This window comes from Chanos chanos, chromosome 5 (assembly GCF_902362185.1).
Source record: "Chanos chanos chromosome 5, fChaCha1.1, whole genome shotgun sequence".
Taxonomy (NCBI): domain Eukaryota; kingdom Metazoa; phylum Chordata; class Actinopteri; order Gonorynchiformes; family Chanidae; genus Chanos; species Chanos chanos.
The window spans coordinates 27788410-27805409 of NC_044499.1; the positions used below are offsets into that span (position 1 = coordinate 27788410).

At 40.9% G+C, this 17000-nt stretch overlaps 1 protein-coding gene across 1 annotated transcript; it reads left to right on the forward strand.

The window, feature by feature from the left end:
- Positions 1–529: 529 nt before the first annotated feature.
- On the forward strand, positions 530–17000 carry tap2t (transporter associated with antigen processing, subunit type t, teleost specific). The gene is made up of 11 exons (XM_030775378.1): positions 530–1359; positions 1513–1627; positions 1877–2007; positions 3157–3362; positions 6683–6880; positions 7181–7309; positions 13223–13411; positions 13534–13707; positions 14265–14424; positions 14753–14889; positions 16412–17000. Exons 1-11 carry the CDS (start codon positions 846–848, stop codon positions 16619–16621), a joined length of 2163 nt encoding a protein of 720 aa, XP_030631238.1. The 5' UTR covers positions 530–845; the 3' UTR covers positions 16622–17000.

Here is a 17000-nt window from a genome sequence, read left to right on the forward strand (position 1 = left end):
AGTCTAGCTTAGAGACAAAGGCAATATAGTAAAAACCATACATAAAAACCATATAATAAAATTAATGACTAACCTATTATTTATTTTTCATAAGGTCCTCTTGGTGTAAAGTGTGACAAAAATAAAAACATAGAAATATTTTTTTGTTGTTGTTCGTTTGTTTGTTTGTTTTTCTTATTTCTTCCAGACACAAAAATTACCATAGTTGAAGAATCACCCGTATATACATGCATACATAGCCATGTTGTCCTGCCAGTGTATGCATATACACACAAACCTGTATGTTTGTAGCCCATGTACAGATGTAGAAGTCACTCCGCGACTTCACTTATTTGTCCCCTTCGGACACCAGATACATCTTGTCTGCAGTAATAGACCTCCGTAGTGACTGGAAAGTCAGAACGTATCCGTTTATTCAGAAGGTCAAGAGACAGGGAACGTCACGACTCGTCACGACAACGTAAGGAAATGAAAGTGAAACCAAATGAAAGGGTTACCGCCTCACACAGCAGTGAAGAGTTTCGAATATCCAACGGTAAAAGTGCTCCTGAGCTGTACTGGAATTCTTTTGGGATTTACGGACATAAGAAAGCTTGCAAGTACACTGAAAATTAAGTGCAAATGACGTGTATTAGTTTGATACGTCAGTCGAGGTATACATTAGTTGTACTTTAAATTTAGCCTGTCAGTGTCAGACAGCCTGCGAGTGCTAGGTTGATAGCGATGGTTAATGTTTAGTTATTGCGAAATTCTCGGACACAACCCGCGGTGAGGAATACAGTTGATCGATAGTCAACAGGACGTTGTTAATCAGGCGAAGGGACAGTCTATGCGTTTTTGCCGCAATGGCTAAAGTACTCCGGGCTCATGGTATTGCACTGTGTTGCGATACGCTGCTTTGGATTGCAGTATGGGCGGTTCCTCTGTTGAGTGCGAGTTCGGGTAGTGTTAGCTTAGTCTGGCTGTGGACTTTCCGTTTCTTTAGCTGGGTAGCGCTCCACCTGATTTCCTTAATGACTGTAGACAGGACGGTACAGCCTGTGCTGAAGCGCTGGATAGCAGTGCAATGCCTAATATTTCCGGTATTTGAGAGTGTAAAGCTACTGATGTCAGGAACCTTTGGAAGTGCCAGTTCAGTGCCTGGTCCAGAAATGGTGGTCCTGGGCACAGTCTCCAGTTCTGTGGCCTGTGTGCTGTGGGAATGGGCCCTCCTGAAGACAGGATGGGCCAGTGGGGATAAAAGCAAAGAACAGAAGAAACAGGAGGCCAGAGCCCTCTTAATGAGGGTTGTATGCTACTCAAGAGAAGATTACTTTCATCTGGGAGCTGCCTTCCTCTTCCTCATCCTTGCTGCATTATGTGAGTGTTGTTACTAGGACACAGGATACCTGAGCTACACTGCAGGAATGTTGTCTGTGCTCTGATAAGCATATTAGTGCTACACTGCAGGAATGTTGTCTGTGCTCTGATGAGAGGGTTTTTCCAGCCTCTGCTCTGTTCTGCTTTTTTAAGGTGAAACATTTATTCCTTATTGTGTGGGAAGAGTCACTGACGTCCTCACTGCCGAGTATCAGCACAGCAGCTTCACATGGGCAATTGGATTAATGATGCTGGTCTCCCTTGGAAGGTTGGCAGACCCCTCCCCTTTGTCTTTTATTATTATTTTTAATTCTATTATTATTATTATTGTTATTATTATTATTATTATTATTATTATTATTATTATTATCATTATTATTATTACTACTACTACTACTCCTACTAGTAGTATTACTGCTGCCACTACCAATGTATTTGTGTCCTTTTTTCTACATGTGTGGTGTGTGTTTGTGTGTGTGAATGTGTGTGTGCATGCTGTTCCCATTCTCTGCTGTAGCTCTTTGTTCTCTGGGCTGCGAGGAGGCATGTTCATGTGCAGCCTGTGCAGACTCAATAAGAGGATACGACACAAACTTTTCCAAAACCTTCTGCAGCAGGAGATTAATTTCTTTGAGGAGAACAAACCAGGTACAATTGTAGGGTATTAACCACCAGTCTGTCTGCTTCTCATTTACCATTGGCCATAACTGTAGTGGCGAGACGGCGGCATTTCTCTGTAGGACTGTTGTGTGAGGAGAGAATGGACACTGCAGTATTAGTTTGTGGTTCTCTCTGTGATGGAGGCAGTGTTGTGCTCTCGTCAGGGAAGTGTGCATTGTGAGCATACCACACGGCTGACCCAGGAGCTCCAGCCTCAGCTGATAGTGTTTTATATTATGCAGAGCTGCATGGACCGAGGTTTACATTAGTACAGCAAATGTCCAACTTCATTTCAAAAAAGTTCAAAAACAGTCAGCAGTGTGACCAGAATTACAGCAGATACTCACTGCCTGTTTAAGCAAATGTTTGGTGCTGCACAATGTTCTGCAAAGTAAAAAATACAGTCTCTACTGATGAAGCATAAAAGTGAACCCACAGCTGTGACCAGTGCTTTTGCTTATTTCTGTGTAAGATAATGGTGACATTTGTCCAGACTGTCTCATTCTAAATTGATAGAACAGATAGGATGTTACTGCCCAGAAATTCAGAGCACTTGTGCTGATCAGTAGAAACATGTTTCTCTGTGCTGACTGTGAAATTACTGATCAGTAGAAACGTGTTTCTCTGTGCTTACTGTGAAATGACTGATCAATAGAAACATGTTTCTCTGAGCTGCGAAATGGCTGATCAGAGGAAACATGCGTCTTTGTGCTGTGAAATGACTGATCAGTAGAAACATGTTTCTGTTTGTTGACTGCGAAGCAACTGATCAGTAGAAACATGTTTCTCTGTGCTGACTGTGAAAAGACTGATCAGAGGAGACATGTTTCCCTGTGTTGACTGTGAAATGACTGATCAATACAAACATGTTTCTCTGAGCTGCGAAATGGCTGATCAGAGGAAACATGCGTCTTTGTGCTGTGAAATGACTGATCAGTAGAAACGTGTTTCTCTGTGCTGACTATGAAATGACTGATGAGTAGAAAAATGTTTCTCTTTGCTGACTGTGAAATGACTGGGCTGTGGTTACTTCTCATTTATATTTGTAACCCACCAATACATCAACATTTTACACTCCATTTGTTGATTATTTTCTTTTATTTCCATCATTATAACCATGACCATCGTGTCTTGCAGGCAGCCTTACATCCCGCCTGGTGTCAGACACAGATAAAATGGGCCGCTCAGTGGCTATGAACGTGAACGTGCTCATACGCAGTCTAGTGAAAACACTGGGCATGCTGACTCTCATGCTCCGCCTGTCCTGGCACCTGACGACACTCACCTGTGTGGAGATGCCCATCCTTGCTCTGCTTCAGAACACTTACAACACATACAGCCAGGTACCCTTTACACACACACACACTCACGCACATGCAGAACATAGTATAAATACATCATGACATCATGACAAAATGCAGAATGTGCGCCTCAGTCAAAGAGAATCCAAGCATAAACAAAAATTACAAACATACAGATTTCATACAGTTTGTTTACATCATAGCCTAAATACAAAAACAACATATAAATACAATAATGGAAGTGAGTGATAGGGGGCGGTATCCGCCCCCTATCACTCATCAATACCGATCTCAAAATTATCAGTAAAGCGCTAGCCATCAGAATTGAAAGAGTAACCCCATCACTAATCCACTCAGACCAAACCGGATTTATCAAAGGAAGAGATTCATCAATTAACATGCGCAGACTATTCAATTTAATCAATATATCCCAAAAAAGTAAAACAAAAACAATACTTGGTTCGTTAGATGCGGAAAAGGCGTTTGATAAAGTAAACCGGACATTTCTATTCAAAACACTTCAGAAGTTTGGATTCGGGGAATCGTTTATTCAATGGATAAAAACACTGTATAACTCACCGATGGCCACAGTTTCTACTAACGGACTAACATCACAGAGTTTCATGCTACACAGAGGGACCAGGCAAGGATGTCCACTCTCACCATCACTTTTCGCCCTGTTCATTGAACCTCTAGCTGCTGCAGTACGCCAAAACAACAACATCAAAGGAATTCAAACCCCCAACACACACCACAACTCAGCCTTTACACAGACGACATACTGCTTTGCCTCCAAGACCCATCAAATTCCCTGCAAGAAGCCATGAAGCTTATCAATTTATTTTCTGAAATATCAGACTACACTATAAACTGGACAAAATCAACAATTTTACCCATCTGCGGTGTTGACTCATACGCTACAGCGAAAAACACGCCCCTCACCTCCTCAAGTAATGTTAAATATCTAGGCATAAATATCTCCGCCAAGCTGTCAGAGTTGTTTCGCCTTAATTTCACTCCACTATTAAAATCAATAGAAAATGACTTAAACCACTGGACAAATTTACCACTCTCTCTAAATGGCAGAATAGCAACTGTAAAAATGACCATACTACCTAAAGTGAACTACCTCCTCAAAATGACTCCAACTCAACCAACTACTAACTGGTTTAATTCACTCAACTCCATGACAACTAAATTCTACTGGAAAAATAAACCACCCCGGATTAAACTAGCAACTTTACAGAAACACAAATCTCAAGGAGGACTGGAAGCACCAAACTTCTACTATTATTACCTGGCTAATCAACTACAGTATATCTCAAAGTGGATTTATCCCAACCAACAGAATAACCCATGGATTGAAATAGAACAGTCAGAATGGAAAGAAATTTCAATCTCCGACTTGCCATTCCTTAGCACTTCCATAAAACACCACGATTGCTTCAAAAATACCATAATCTCAACAACCCTGACAGCTTGGTGGAAAATTAATAAAATCTTTAAATTCAGTGTCACCATGTAAATACACCCCAATATGGCACAACCCGGACTTTACACTCAACAAATCACCACTCCACTCCACCACTTGGAAACAAAGAGGTATCACACAGCTTCAACACATCTTTCAGAATAACACCTTCATCACTTTCCAGGACCTGGTGCAAAAGTATAACCTAGGGGAAGAGCAATACTTTCAGTACTTACAATTAAAATCCATTCTAAAATCCAAAATTAATAAAACTAACAACAACCTACATCCACCCCCACTAGTGGAAGAAATGGAAAAAATAAATAATACTAAGAAAACTATCCCCAAATTATACAAACTAATATCATCCTCTGATCAAACAATATCCCTCCCCATCCAAGACTGGGAAAAAGACCTATCACTCTCTACCAATGCAGACTTCTGGACTCTAATCTGTAGAAACACTTTCACAATGACAAACAATACAAATCTTCAACTAATACAATATAAAGTAATCCACAGAACACATATCACCCAGCACAAGATGTATAAGATGGGATTCCTAGATTCAGGCATATGCTCACATTGCACAATGAACACCCCAGACAATTATTTCCACTCTACCTGGTTGTGCCCACCAACTTACAACTTTTGGAAACAAGTTACTGACAGAATATCACTTTTTATGAGCTGTAACATCCCGCTCTCTCCATCCGTCTGTCTGCTCAGGGATACCTCTGTGATCAGCCCACCAATCCAAAACCCCCAACCCATACTCATCGCCCTAGCAATCGCTAAGAAAACTATCCTCTTAAACTGGAAAACAAGAAACACAATAAATATCACGCAATGGTTAAACCTTCTCATAGACCACATATCCATGGAAAGAATTTCATTCCAACACAAAAACTTATACTTTCAAAAAATCTGGGCCCCTTTCATAAATTCACTGAATTTGCCTGCTAGCTAACCGCCCCCCCCCCCCCCCCCCCACACACACACACACAAACGCATACTTCAAAGAAACTATCACTATTATTGTTATTAGTAGTAACTGTAGTAGTAGTATTATGATGGTATTATTGTCAGTATTGTTGTTATCCTTATTAGTATTATGGTCATCAATGTTGTTACTATTATTATTACTGTTTCCATATTATAATTATTGGCGTTGCTTCCCCCATCACAGCGTCAGTCCTTTGTCTTGTCCCACGTATAGTTGTTTTTTTTTGTTTGTTTGTTTTTTTTACTTTTCTTCTTTTTCCCTCACTACCTTTCATTGATTTTGTCCTTCTGTCTGTCTCCTTGTCTACCTGTTCACCAGTCTGTCTGTCATTCTACAGTATGTCACCTGTCTGTCTGCATGTTTGTTCGTTTGCCTGTCCACCTGTCTCCTCTGTACACAATAAAATTTATAGGAAGAAACAGGAGAAAAAAAAAAAAAGAGAGAGAAAAGTACGATGTGACTCCCATGTTGGAGGGGTGGTGGCGGGCTTAAAAAAAAATATAAATAAATACATAAATAAATAAATGATGGAAGTGAGTAGAACTGTGTGGTGACATGTGGAGAGAACATGGCTGTGATGAATAACTCACACCACACATGACAGCCTTGCCTTTCTTTACTCTACTACTGACATTCTTCTCTTTGGAGCATTCAGGATCAGGTCCACCATGTACTGGTTTGAAACAGGAAACTGACTGTAGTTATGGAGCTGTGTTAAAACTACAGTGCACTGGTACTGAAAACAGTGACATAGACTGAGAAAGTGACTGAAGACATTGAATGAAGACTGAAAGTTAGACAGACTGAGAAAGTGACTGAAGACATTGAATAAAGACTGAATTGAGAGTTTTGCAGTGCTAACTCTGGTTTTGTGCTGGTGACCAGAGGCTGTCGGCAAAGCTGCAGGACTGCATTGCACAATGTGAGCAGCTGGCAGCCTCCACCATCAAATCCATGCGGACGGTGCGCAGCAGCAATGCTACAGGTCAGGAGCAGAGAAGGTATGAGGAAGCACTGGCCAAGAAGCTGGAGGTCCAGACACAAAAGGGCATTTACAGTGCTGTGCATCTCCTCCTGAGAAGGGTAAAGCCATCTCTCCCATGACCATTTGCCACACAACAACGTAATGAAACTGTCTGACACTGTTCATTGCTTCACCCTCATCGATTACACTATTTAATTATCAAACTGCCCTGCGATGGACCGGTGACCTGTCCAGAGTGTTTCCCACCTTTTGCCTGATGAATGCTGGGATAGGCTCCAGCACCGTAATTAGGACAAGCGGCTTAGATAATGAGTGAGGGTGAGAGAATTATCAAACTATTGTCTCACTCTCAAACATGTGACATTCTCAGTGTGACCGTCTGCTCTGTTTCTCCACAGTTTGTTAACGTGGGCTTGAGGATTTTAATGCTGACAAAAGGCCGTGAGCTCATTTCCACTGGTGAGCTGAGCATAGGTAGCCTCTTGGCCTTTGTGCTCTACCAGAAAGACATGGTCTCCAACATGAGGGTAAGCTAGACGTTCAACAGCACAACCTGCTCTCTGCTCTGCATGGTGTGGAGGTTGGGTTGTGCAGCAGTGGTTCTCACCTGTCCACACATGAGTCATGTGGTGAAAAGCAACATGATAAAAGTGATGTTAAATTTATAAGGAAACTCCAGTCCATAATCCAGTTTAATAATTTTTATTTTATTGCGAGAAGGATCATGTGTACAAAGTTTCAGGTGAAGCACACACTGCAGACAAGCGAGAGAATGTCTCTCTTATGGAGAGTGTTTTTTATATCCCCACGTCAAAATTACTATAGAAACAAACATCTGATTAGATAGAAAGTATGTGTCTGTCTTTTGAAGTTCAGAGGCATTTGGGAGTGTTGGTACTCTTCTCTAATCAGGAACCCTTCTCCAGCTGTCACATCAAAGACTCTGGGCAGATTAGACAGAGAAAGGCAAACAAAGAATAAAGAACAACCCACAGGGAACATACAGCATAATATTTTATAAATCTAGCTGCAAGCAGCAATGAGGGGGCCAAGCAGTCCAGCAGGGTAAAATCACCATAGCGACTTGATCTGATCATGTTAAAAACGTTGCTGTAACCACTGATAGCAAGATTAAGTCAGCTGACACAAGAAGCACGTTTGTCAAGAGAAACACAAGAACTCTAAGGAGGTTCACACATGTGAATCAGTTATTTAAGGCAAACACATCAACAGTTATTAGCCAAAACACATCTGTACTTATTACAGCGCCCCCCAGTGATCAAATGATGCAGAATTGTTTGTGCCTCCTCAGAATGGGGTCCCGAGTCCATATATCAAGTCTGATTTTGATACATCAAACCATGGCTGAGTAATGACATCACTTCCTGTTTTGCAACTTTGCCATCAAATACGATTGCAGAACAGGAAATCGCAACATGTCCAGACCTCAAGATCAAAAAAGGCATGACTTCAAATGACAATCATGATTTTAGACCAAGGATATGAAGAGTAATGAGCAAAAACATGTTTTTTTTAGTATAGCACGCTCAACAGGTAAAATGGAACATTTTTTTGGCCTCCCTCTGAATGGAGTCTTGACTCAGTCCACCAAGTTTGATGACGATGCGTCAAAGCGTTGCTGAAATATGAGCTCACTTCCTGTTTGGCGACTTTGCCACCAATGTGATGGACGAACGCTTTCGAAAATATATTGGATAACTTTTGTGAGGCTTGGTCTGAACATCATCTGTTCCAAATTTGGTGAAGATTGGACAAAGTTTGTTCGAGCAGTAGCAAAAAATCACATTTGAATAAAATCCAATATAGCAGAAAATCCAATATCATGGATAATGACCTCATGAGTGCGTTGCACTTGCCTTGAACCAAGGAATCCAATGGTACCTCATTTTTGGACATATGATTCAAAAGTTATGTGTATAAATCTACTTCAGCTTTCACCCATTGGTGGCGCTAGAGAGCTCAAGCTGCAGACATGAAACTTGGTGAAGAGAATCAGGGGACTGTCCCCAATGAGTGTACCAAATTTCACAACTTTTTACCATACCTTTCTATGGGTTGCCATAGACACCCTAGCCAGAAGAAGAAAAAGAAAAAGAAAAAGATGATGGAGAAAAGGTAGAAACACAATGGGTGCCTACGCAGCTTTGCTGCTTGGCCCCGAATTAACAATTATTTGTTGAAAAGTCATTTTGAGACATTGTCTCTGAAAAAACAGCTTCGTTCAGACTACTAAAGGGATTATTTTAGAGTTGATTAATACATTCAAAATCATTAAAGAAAAAAATATTGTAATTATCACCACTGTCAGTAAATAGTCCGGTTCTTCATGTATTTTCATTCAAAATTCTTGGGGAGTTGATAAACTATGCATTTTTGAATCATTAGAACAGATGAAATATGAAAACTAATCTTTCCATTTTTTCCAAAGTCTCTATCGCGGCTATTTTGGATTTTAAAAATAGCGAATGTTCAAAACACTTTTTTTTTTCAAAATGTCAGGTTCCAAGCTGTGCATGTGTTTACAAACATTTTATTTATTTAGGAATTCACATGAACTAAGGAAAATCACTCGAATATAATATAAGTCAAGTCCAGTAGAGCTTTATTGTCATCTCAGCCATATACAGTACAGTATACAGCAGAGACAAAATGTCATCCTCCTTGGACCAAAGGTGTAACATAGGCAGACAGCAGCACATACAGTCAGACATACAATAAATACCAAAAACACCAAGACTATAGACAGTACAATACAATAAATATACTTAAAAAAGAGATACTTAATATAACGACATCATTTCAACATAAAAATTAAAGCATCCATAAAAAATGGATCATAACAAATACAACAAAATGTTTTATGTTCTGTTCTATAATGTTTTGTTCTATATGTCCACACATCTTGAAATTCAACTACTCCATTTATAACTTTAACTTTATTTAGTGACTGTCTGTAAATTCATTATCTCATTCATCATTTTCAGCATCACTGTCATCCTGGTTTTCAGATATTGAGTCTTCGTCATTCTCACATTGTGCACTGCAAAGGCAAAGATCAGTGCATTGTAAGCTTCTTGACCTATAGGAACATCTTTGTGTTGAACAATCGCCTTTGCAGTGGCATCTCACCATTTCAATGATGGCTTTATGAGATGGTAGTACATCAGTGATAGTGGGTCTCAATTGGCCCTTATCATCCTTGTAGTAGCCATTTTGCAGAGGATCCAAATGTATTTGCTGCTCAACGCCTGCCTGACCCCAAACTCGAGCTTGCATATGTACCCTATCAATGTACTGTTTCAAGGCACCCTCTGTCCGTGGTAGCTTGTCACTCTCTGCCATATATCTGCTGTATAGTTGTAGAAAATATGCCACCACAGCCCTGGAATGATTCTTATTTGGATTCCTTTTTGGCAGGAGGCAGCACACACAAATTTAGCCAAGTGTTTCTTTTGTTCCTCCGTTACTCTGGAGTAATCTGAAAGAATCCTCAGCTTCGAGGAAGATCTTGAACCATGTTGCTTTACCAACTCTTGCAAACCTTCCAGTGTTGTCAGCACCATAGAATGCATGGAGTGAAGGTATTGCTTTTGCCTTTTCTGGACCTAGAATATCCCAGAATGTTTGGATCTTCAGAATACCTCATGCAATCAAGATTGCAGTGTTCTTTGGCAACAAGTCATAGTTGGCTATTGCCAAAATCAGGACATCTGTTTCAGGACAGAAAAAAAGTAAGTTGAACATCTGCAGTTTCGTCTTGCTGCAGATACAGCAAGGCAGATCATTAAGGTGTCAGCTTCCTCATGGTTGTTTTCACTAAAGCTTCCAACATCTTTGTTGCTTTGTGTGACCAGATGCTGAGGTGATCACCAACTTAGAGGAATTTTGGCTGTATTCCAGAGTCTTTGCTGCCAAGTACTCAGTCAAATCCGCTTTAGTTTTTTCATAGGATAAGAATCTGCTCATGGTTATATGCTCGATATTTGTCTCATCTCTGATTCTTTCCTTGGCGTCTCGTCTTCCTTGTTGTACTCTTCAAGGAATCAGGCTTGTATGTGTCAAACACATGAATTACCTCATCAAAGTTTTGTGTTGGATTCATCAGTCTTCCATAGAAAACCTAGCTAAGATTCCACACTGTAACCATTGTTGTTAGTTTTTTTGAAAGCTTCTGGATAAGTACCATCCCATCCATAACTGCAGTCTTCTTGCTGTGAAAGACATCCTTGACCTCAGTGACCTCTGGATCCGTAAGTGAGCTATTTTGTCCTGTTTCCATAGATATCAGTTTCTCAAGGACATGTATGAGCTTTGATTTGTCACTGCATGTCAACAATGATGGGAGTGAAGAGCGCTCTTGGTCTCAAGGTAAACTCATGGATTCCAGTCGCATCCTTCTGATCTACATCTCGGTTTGACTTTGTCAGGACCATAAGTCTGCCATATAGATCTTTTGTTTCTTTCATGTCAGTTATCACGGACCTTGACTGCATGTTTCTTGTTGCCAGATGTGAACGTCTTGTTGTTTTGTCTCTTCATGGGTGCCCAGAGACTGACATTTCCATTTATTCGCTCACTAACATATTCCTCGTACAGTTTTTGTCCTATGTCATTCATATTCAGTATTTGTGGCACATATTAATCTGGGATATATGCATGGGTTATCGGGTTATCAGGTTATACAGTGCTCAGCCTTCAGCAGCAAATGGATTGCCATGAGCCGATATGGCAACTGAGTTTCCAGTTTGTCTGCAGGTCCTGCTATACTCCAGCAGATAAGTGTACATAGTTCTATTGGTACATCCTCCGTTGTGCTAGAAACAGCAATGGAAGATTGTGGAGACTCTTAGCAAAAGTCGCAATGCTTTTGCAAACGAGCTGTGCAGTTCTGTAGAGTGTCTTCATCTTGTCAGTGTCATCAGAGGTGATGGCTTGTTTGACCGTTTCAACCTTGCAGGCATCTGGACAATAGAGAATGGATGGCTCTCTTTTGTTGCTTTGCAGAACTGACTTTACACCTGGTGATTTGGACAGCATTTTGTCTTTCAGCCACTGTCTGGTGAAAACAAGTTTATGAGTTGTCAAAGCCTCTGGTCCCCCTAGCATGTTAACATAAATATTCTCGATGTCAGGCATAGAAAGACACGTACCACTTCTGGTTTGTACATCAATGATATTCACTAGTTCAACAAAAATAGCGATTTTTAAGGGGCACCCACCCTTTTCATCGCCAATACTTGTGCTATCCTTTAAAAAATAAAATGCGTTTCCTCCAACAATCTTTGTGGTACTTCACACCAGTTGCATGGGCATTGCCTTCAGAAATGCAAGTAGCAAGCCTTATTTTCGGCTCTTGATTGGAGGAAACAGACACAGCTTTTTTCAGAGTTTGACCTGCATTCTTGGTCCTAACTACGTATAGCTGTTGATTGCCAGACATTTGACAAAAGTAACACAGATCTCTCACCAGCGGTGGTGTTGACTCAGAGGCTGATTTGATTTATCATGAGGGATCCAGCTAAAAACAAGTTATGGGTGGTCACCATTTTGAAAGTCCAAGATGGCCATCACCAAGACTGAAAAAAATGGAAAGATTGGTTTTGGGGTTTGTCACACTCTAAACTTTCCAAAAATGTATAAACTCTCCAAGTATTTTGAATGGAGGTTGTAATCAGGGAATTTTGAACCTGACTAAAAGCCCATTCAACAGTAAAAATTCCAAATTCAAAGCTCATTCAACAGTAACATATAAGGCCCTTTCTGATCCAGACTCACACATATACTGTAATACCAAAACCCAATGTGAACAAAAGCACATAAGAAATCAAGGTGAAAGAGAGAAAGAGAGAGAGAGAGAGAGAGCGTTTTAAAGCAACAGATGAACCACAACTCTGGTATAGAATGCCCTAGCATAATTCCCTGCCTTTGGTCGCTCTTTCCATGCTTGACCGTTGACCCCTGGTGGTGGCTGATTGTCTGTACAGCTGCAGGCCAACCTTCGGGAGTCAACCATGTGAGATCCCCTATGTGCAGCATTCCCATGGAAATGCTCACAAACGGGGCGGGTGAAAAGAAATGATGGTTGACTTGTATCAGAGGGCACATGTGCCTCTGGACTAACATAGGGGTGGTGCCATGACAGGGGACTGGGACAGCACAGGGGAGTTGTGAACTGGATGAAACAGGGTTTTTAAAAAAACAAGATATTGAATGGAGATATATGTTTGGGGTTTCAAAATGTGGTTAAAACACAGTCATTGTCATTTTTTAACACTGTTAACTGGTTTCTCTGTGCTCAGAAACATTGTGCATGCCCTTTTTGCCATTTTTACAACAATAATATTCTAAGAAAAACTGAAAAACCTTTGCTGAAATGAGCTGATAGCAGTCTATTGCAGTGACACTGTCTCTGTCCTCAGCAACTGCTGTATATCTATGGAGACATGCTGAGCACAGTGAGCTCAGCGGTCAAAGTGTTCCAGTTCCTGGACAGAAGGCCAAGACTGAGAGAGGCAGGAGAGATGGCCCCAGAGAGACTGGAGGGGAAACTCACCTTTGACAGAGTGTCGTTCGCATACCCCTCCTGCCCTGAGAAAAAAGCGCTGAAGGTAATTAACTGGCTACATATTGTCTATCAGTAATGTTAATCACCTCCACTGTGGCATGGAGGTGATAAGGAGGTTAGGAATGAAAAATGAAAGAATGTTCATCTCATTCACTGTTGGTGCAGTCGGTGTGTTTGGAGCTAAAGCCAGGGAAAATGACGGCTCTGGTTGGGCCGTCAGGTGGTGGGAAGAGCTCTGTCGTCAGTCTCCTGGAGAGATTTTACGAGCCACAGGAGGGAGAGGTGCTGCTGGACAGGGAGCCTTTGTACCGCTACCAAAACCAGTACATACGCAGCAAAGTAAGTTAACATAAGATACTGAATGATATTATCTAATATTATAAAATATGTATGTCATTTAAGAATTACTCTCAGACTCCTGTGTCAAAATTACTGTAGTTGCTGTTAATAACCAGCAGGTTGAGAAGGCTTCATCACTGAATGGATGGATCTCTTCCTCTAGCCATGGTAGTCATTTATGCATAACCCTGGACCTAATGGGATATTCCCTACTCATTTTGTACATGAACCTGGGCCTGATGGGATATTCATTACTCAGGAATCACACCTGTATGGAAACACCTACTTTCATAGACTTCGAATCCCCCATTTACTCAAGTGTCCTCTTTATTCTGGCAGTTACTTCTACTCAACGGACTTCAATACTGTGAATAGTAAAAACACTAGTAAATATTAGTCTACTGAGGTTACATGCCACAGAAACTCACTGAAGGTTTCCTTATCAGGATGTAAGGGCGATAATGGAAGAGGGTGAAGGGGTGCTCCACTGAGCTGAAACATGGCACAGTTTTATCAGTGGCTATAATCTCATTTGTTCTTTTACTTTTCTGTCCCAGATGGCACTGGTATCCCAGGATCCAGTGTTGTTCTCTGGCTCTGTGCGACACAACATTGAGTACGGTCTGCAGGACTGCACCATGGAGAAGGTGGAGCAAGCTGCACGAAGAGCAAACGCCCATGAGTTCATATGTCAGCTACCAAACGGCTATGACACCGGTAACCAAAGAGAAAGAACTCACACAAGCTATGAGTTATCATCCAGAATGATCATTTAATGAATTTCATCAGCACTGGGGTCCTTTGAATTAATACATACATTTTCTTTCATCCCGATCCTGGGGCTGTAGTGTCTCTGAATGTTACTTTACTGGTGTAACATGGAACTTAGAGGGGGGAAAAAAAACAAAGGCTAAGATTTGGTCTTATGCTCAGGCTAATTCTGTACACTGGTGGTAGAACAGAGATAAAACCCAAACTACAGAAACATTAGAATGTCAGTTTCTGTTTGTCCAGGACTGAGGGGCTCTCCTAATGTTTTCTCTAGATGTCGGTGAATGTGGAGGTCAGCTGTCGGCAGGACAGAAACAATGCATCACTATAGCAAGAGCCATTGTCCGGAATCCACAGATCCTCATCCTGGATGAAGCCACCAGCTGTATGGACGTTAACACACAGCTCGCAGTACGTACACATCCTCAGCAGGGCGGTGCAGAATCTGCACGCCGGATTACAGCAAGTCCGGTGTAAACTGAAGGTTTTACTGTTTCAGAGAATTCATTACTGTTTTAATATGATGCATGGCTATAGCATTAACAGTAGTTTTCAAATGTATTGCTCCCCTTTCTGTGGTTTACTTTAACAAACTCTTTCAACTCTTCAATCCCTAATCCAGGGAAGTATTAACTAATACTTGACAACTGATGACTCCTAATGCTGCTCAATTCAGGCAATAAAATTCTCACCAAGTTTTCTCTGTCAGACATATTTAATCATAATCATATTTGACCTTTGACCTAGTGGACGACAATCACTGACTCTTTCAGATACCCTAATGACGTTTCTAGACTAGTGTGTGCGTTGGGGAGGGGGGGGGGGGGGTACAAATCCTAACACAAATATAACTTGAATACATACAATCTTGATACAGAACTCTGACTGGTTCCAATCAGAAACATACAGCTAAGGTTCACTCATAGTTTTGACTTGGCATAGGCTACACAGTAAAACCGGTAGACAGAGCACAGGCCCAGAGAATTACTAAAATAACTGAACACTGCTCATGTCAGTGGTTATGTGTGAATGCTCTTGATGGACCAACACTGCTATGATTAGGAACAGTTTGTAACGATGAAATGACTCTGTCATAAGTACAGGGCAGATGTGGGTCAATAATAAGCCTTGCAGATTCCTCTATGAGGGGCAATTAAACCCATTTAGTACAGTGTATACTTTACATCAGTGAGGAGTCTCACATTGCTAATAAAGGATAAACTGATCCACTGCCAGGAATTTCAACCCCTTGCAGAGAATTTGAATTTAACTATAATTCATATTCGATTTAACGACCTCCATCTAGTTCAATCTAGTTATATATCTCAGGAAGTTGTCACCTGTCGGTTTTTTGAGGCAATTGAAAATGCACTGGTAATACAAAGTTTAAATTAATTAATTAGTCATGTGTAAAATTTAAATTCTTAGTTCAAGTCACATGTTTCAAAATTCAATTAATTCAGCTAGGTGCTACATCAAGAGCAGCGCATGTCTAGAGAATACGGTCAGTCAAAATCAGACATGAATTAAAACCACATCTGCCCTGTTGCACAGGTGGCCATTTATCAGTCTGTGTTTTTACTCTGTGCCCAAGCTTTATTACAGCTCTACTATCAATAAGATCCCTAAAGAAAAGTGCTGTTTTCTACAGTTCTGACAGTGCTCGGTGCTGTATTTATTTACACAGTCTTTGTAAAATTTAGTAAAAATTCAGTCAAGCTGGAGACACTTAAAAAACAAGCATTGATTTATTTTATGGACTGGATAGGTTTCCCCACATGTATAGTACCATTGAAGGCCTGCTATATGTCTGTCAGTACACTATTCATTCTCTCTGTGTGTTCAGTCTATTTTATAAATGACTTGCTATAGTTCAGTCTTGGGTCTGTATCTTGTTATGACATGTAGTCTTCTCATGGTGTTTGTTGGCCAGATACAGGGCGTTCTCTCTGGGTCTGCCGGTCAAACCGTCCTGGTTGTGGCTCATCGTCTGCAGACTGTGGAGAAGGCAGATCACATCATCTATATGGAAGACGGAGTTGTGATGGAGCAGGGAACACACCAGCAGCTCATGGACAGAGCAGGGCGCTATTACAGGCTACGAGAAAAACTGTTTACTGACCAGCAAGACCAATACATCTGAACACTGTGTTTGCCAATGCAATCCCGACGGAGTCGTCACAGGAGAACAAGGACGACAGTACGTCATATGGAGTACAATATCTATAACAGACTGTCATTTGGAATATATGCTCTATGAAGAGTGATGATTAACTAACTTGATTGTACTATTCTCATTGTATGTAAAGTTTGCCAGTGTTTTGTTTAATGCTGTTCATAGAGAGACAGGTGTTGCACACAGGTGAGGTATCCTGCCCAGCTATCTCTCTCCTGAAACATGGATTCACTTTATTGTCTTTATTGAGTTTGGGTGCACATAGAAGGTGAAAATTGTCTAAGTTTGGGTACATATACAAAAGGAAAATTCCGAACCTAAACGACTATGTCCTTCACTCTTTATT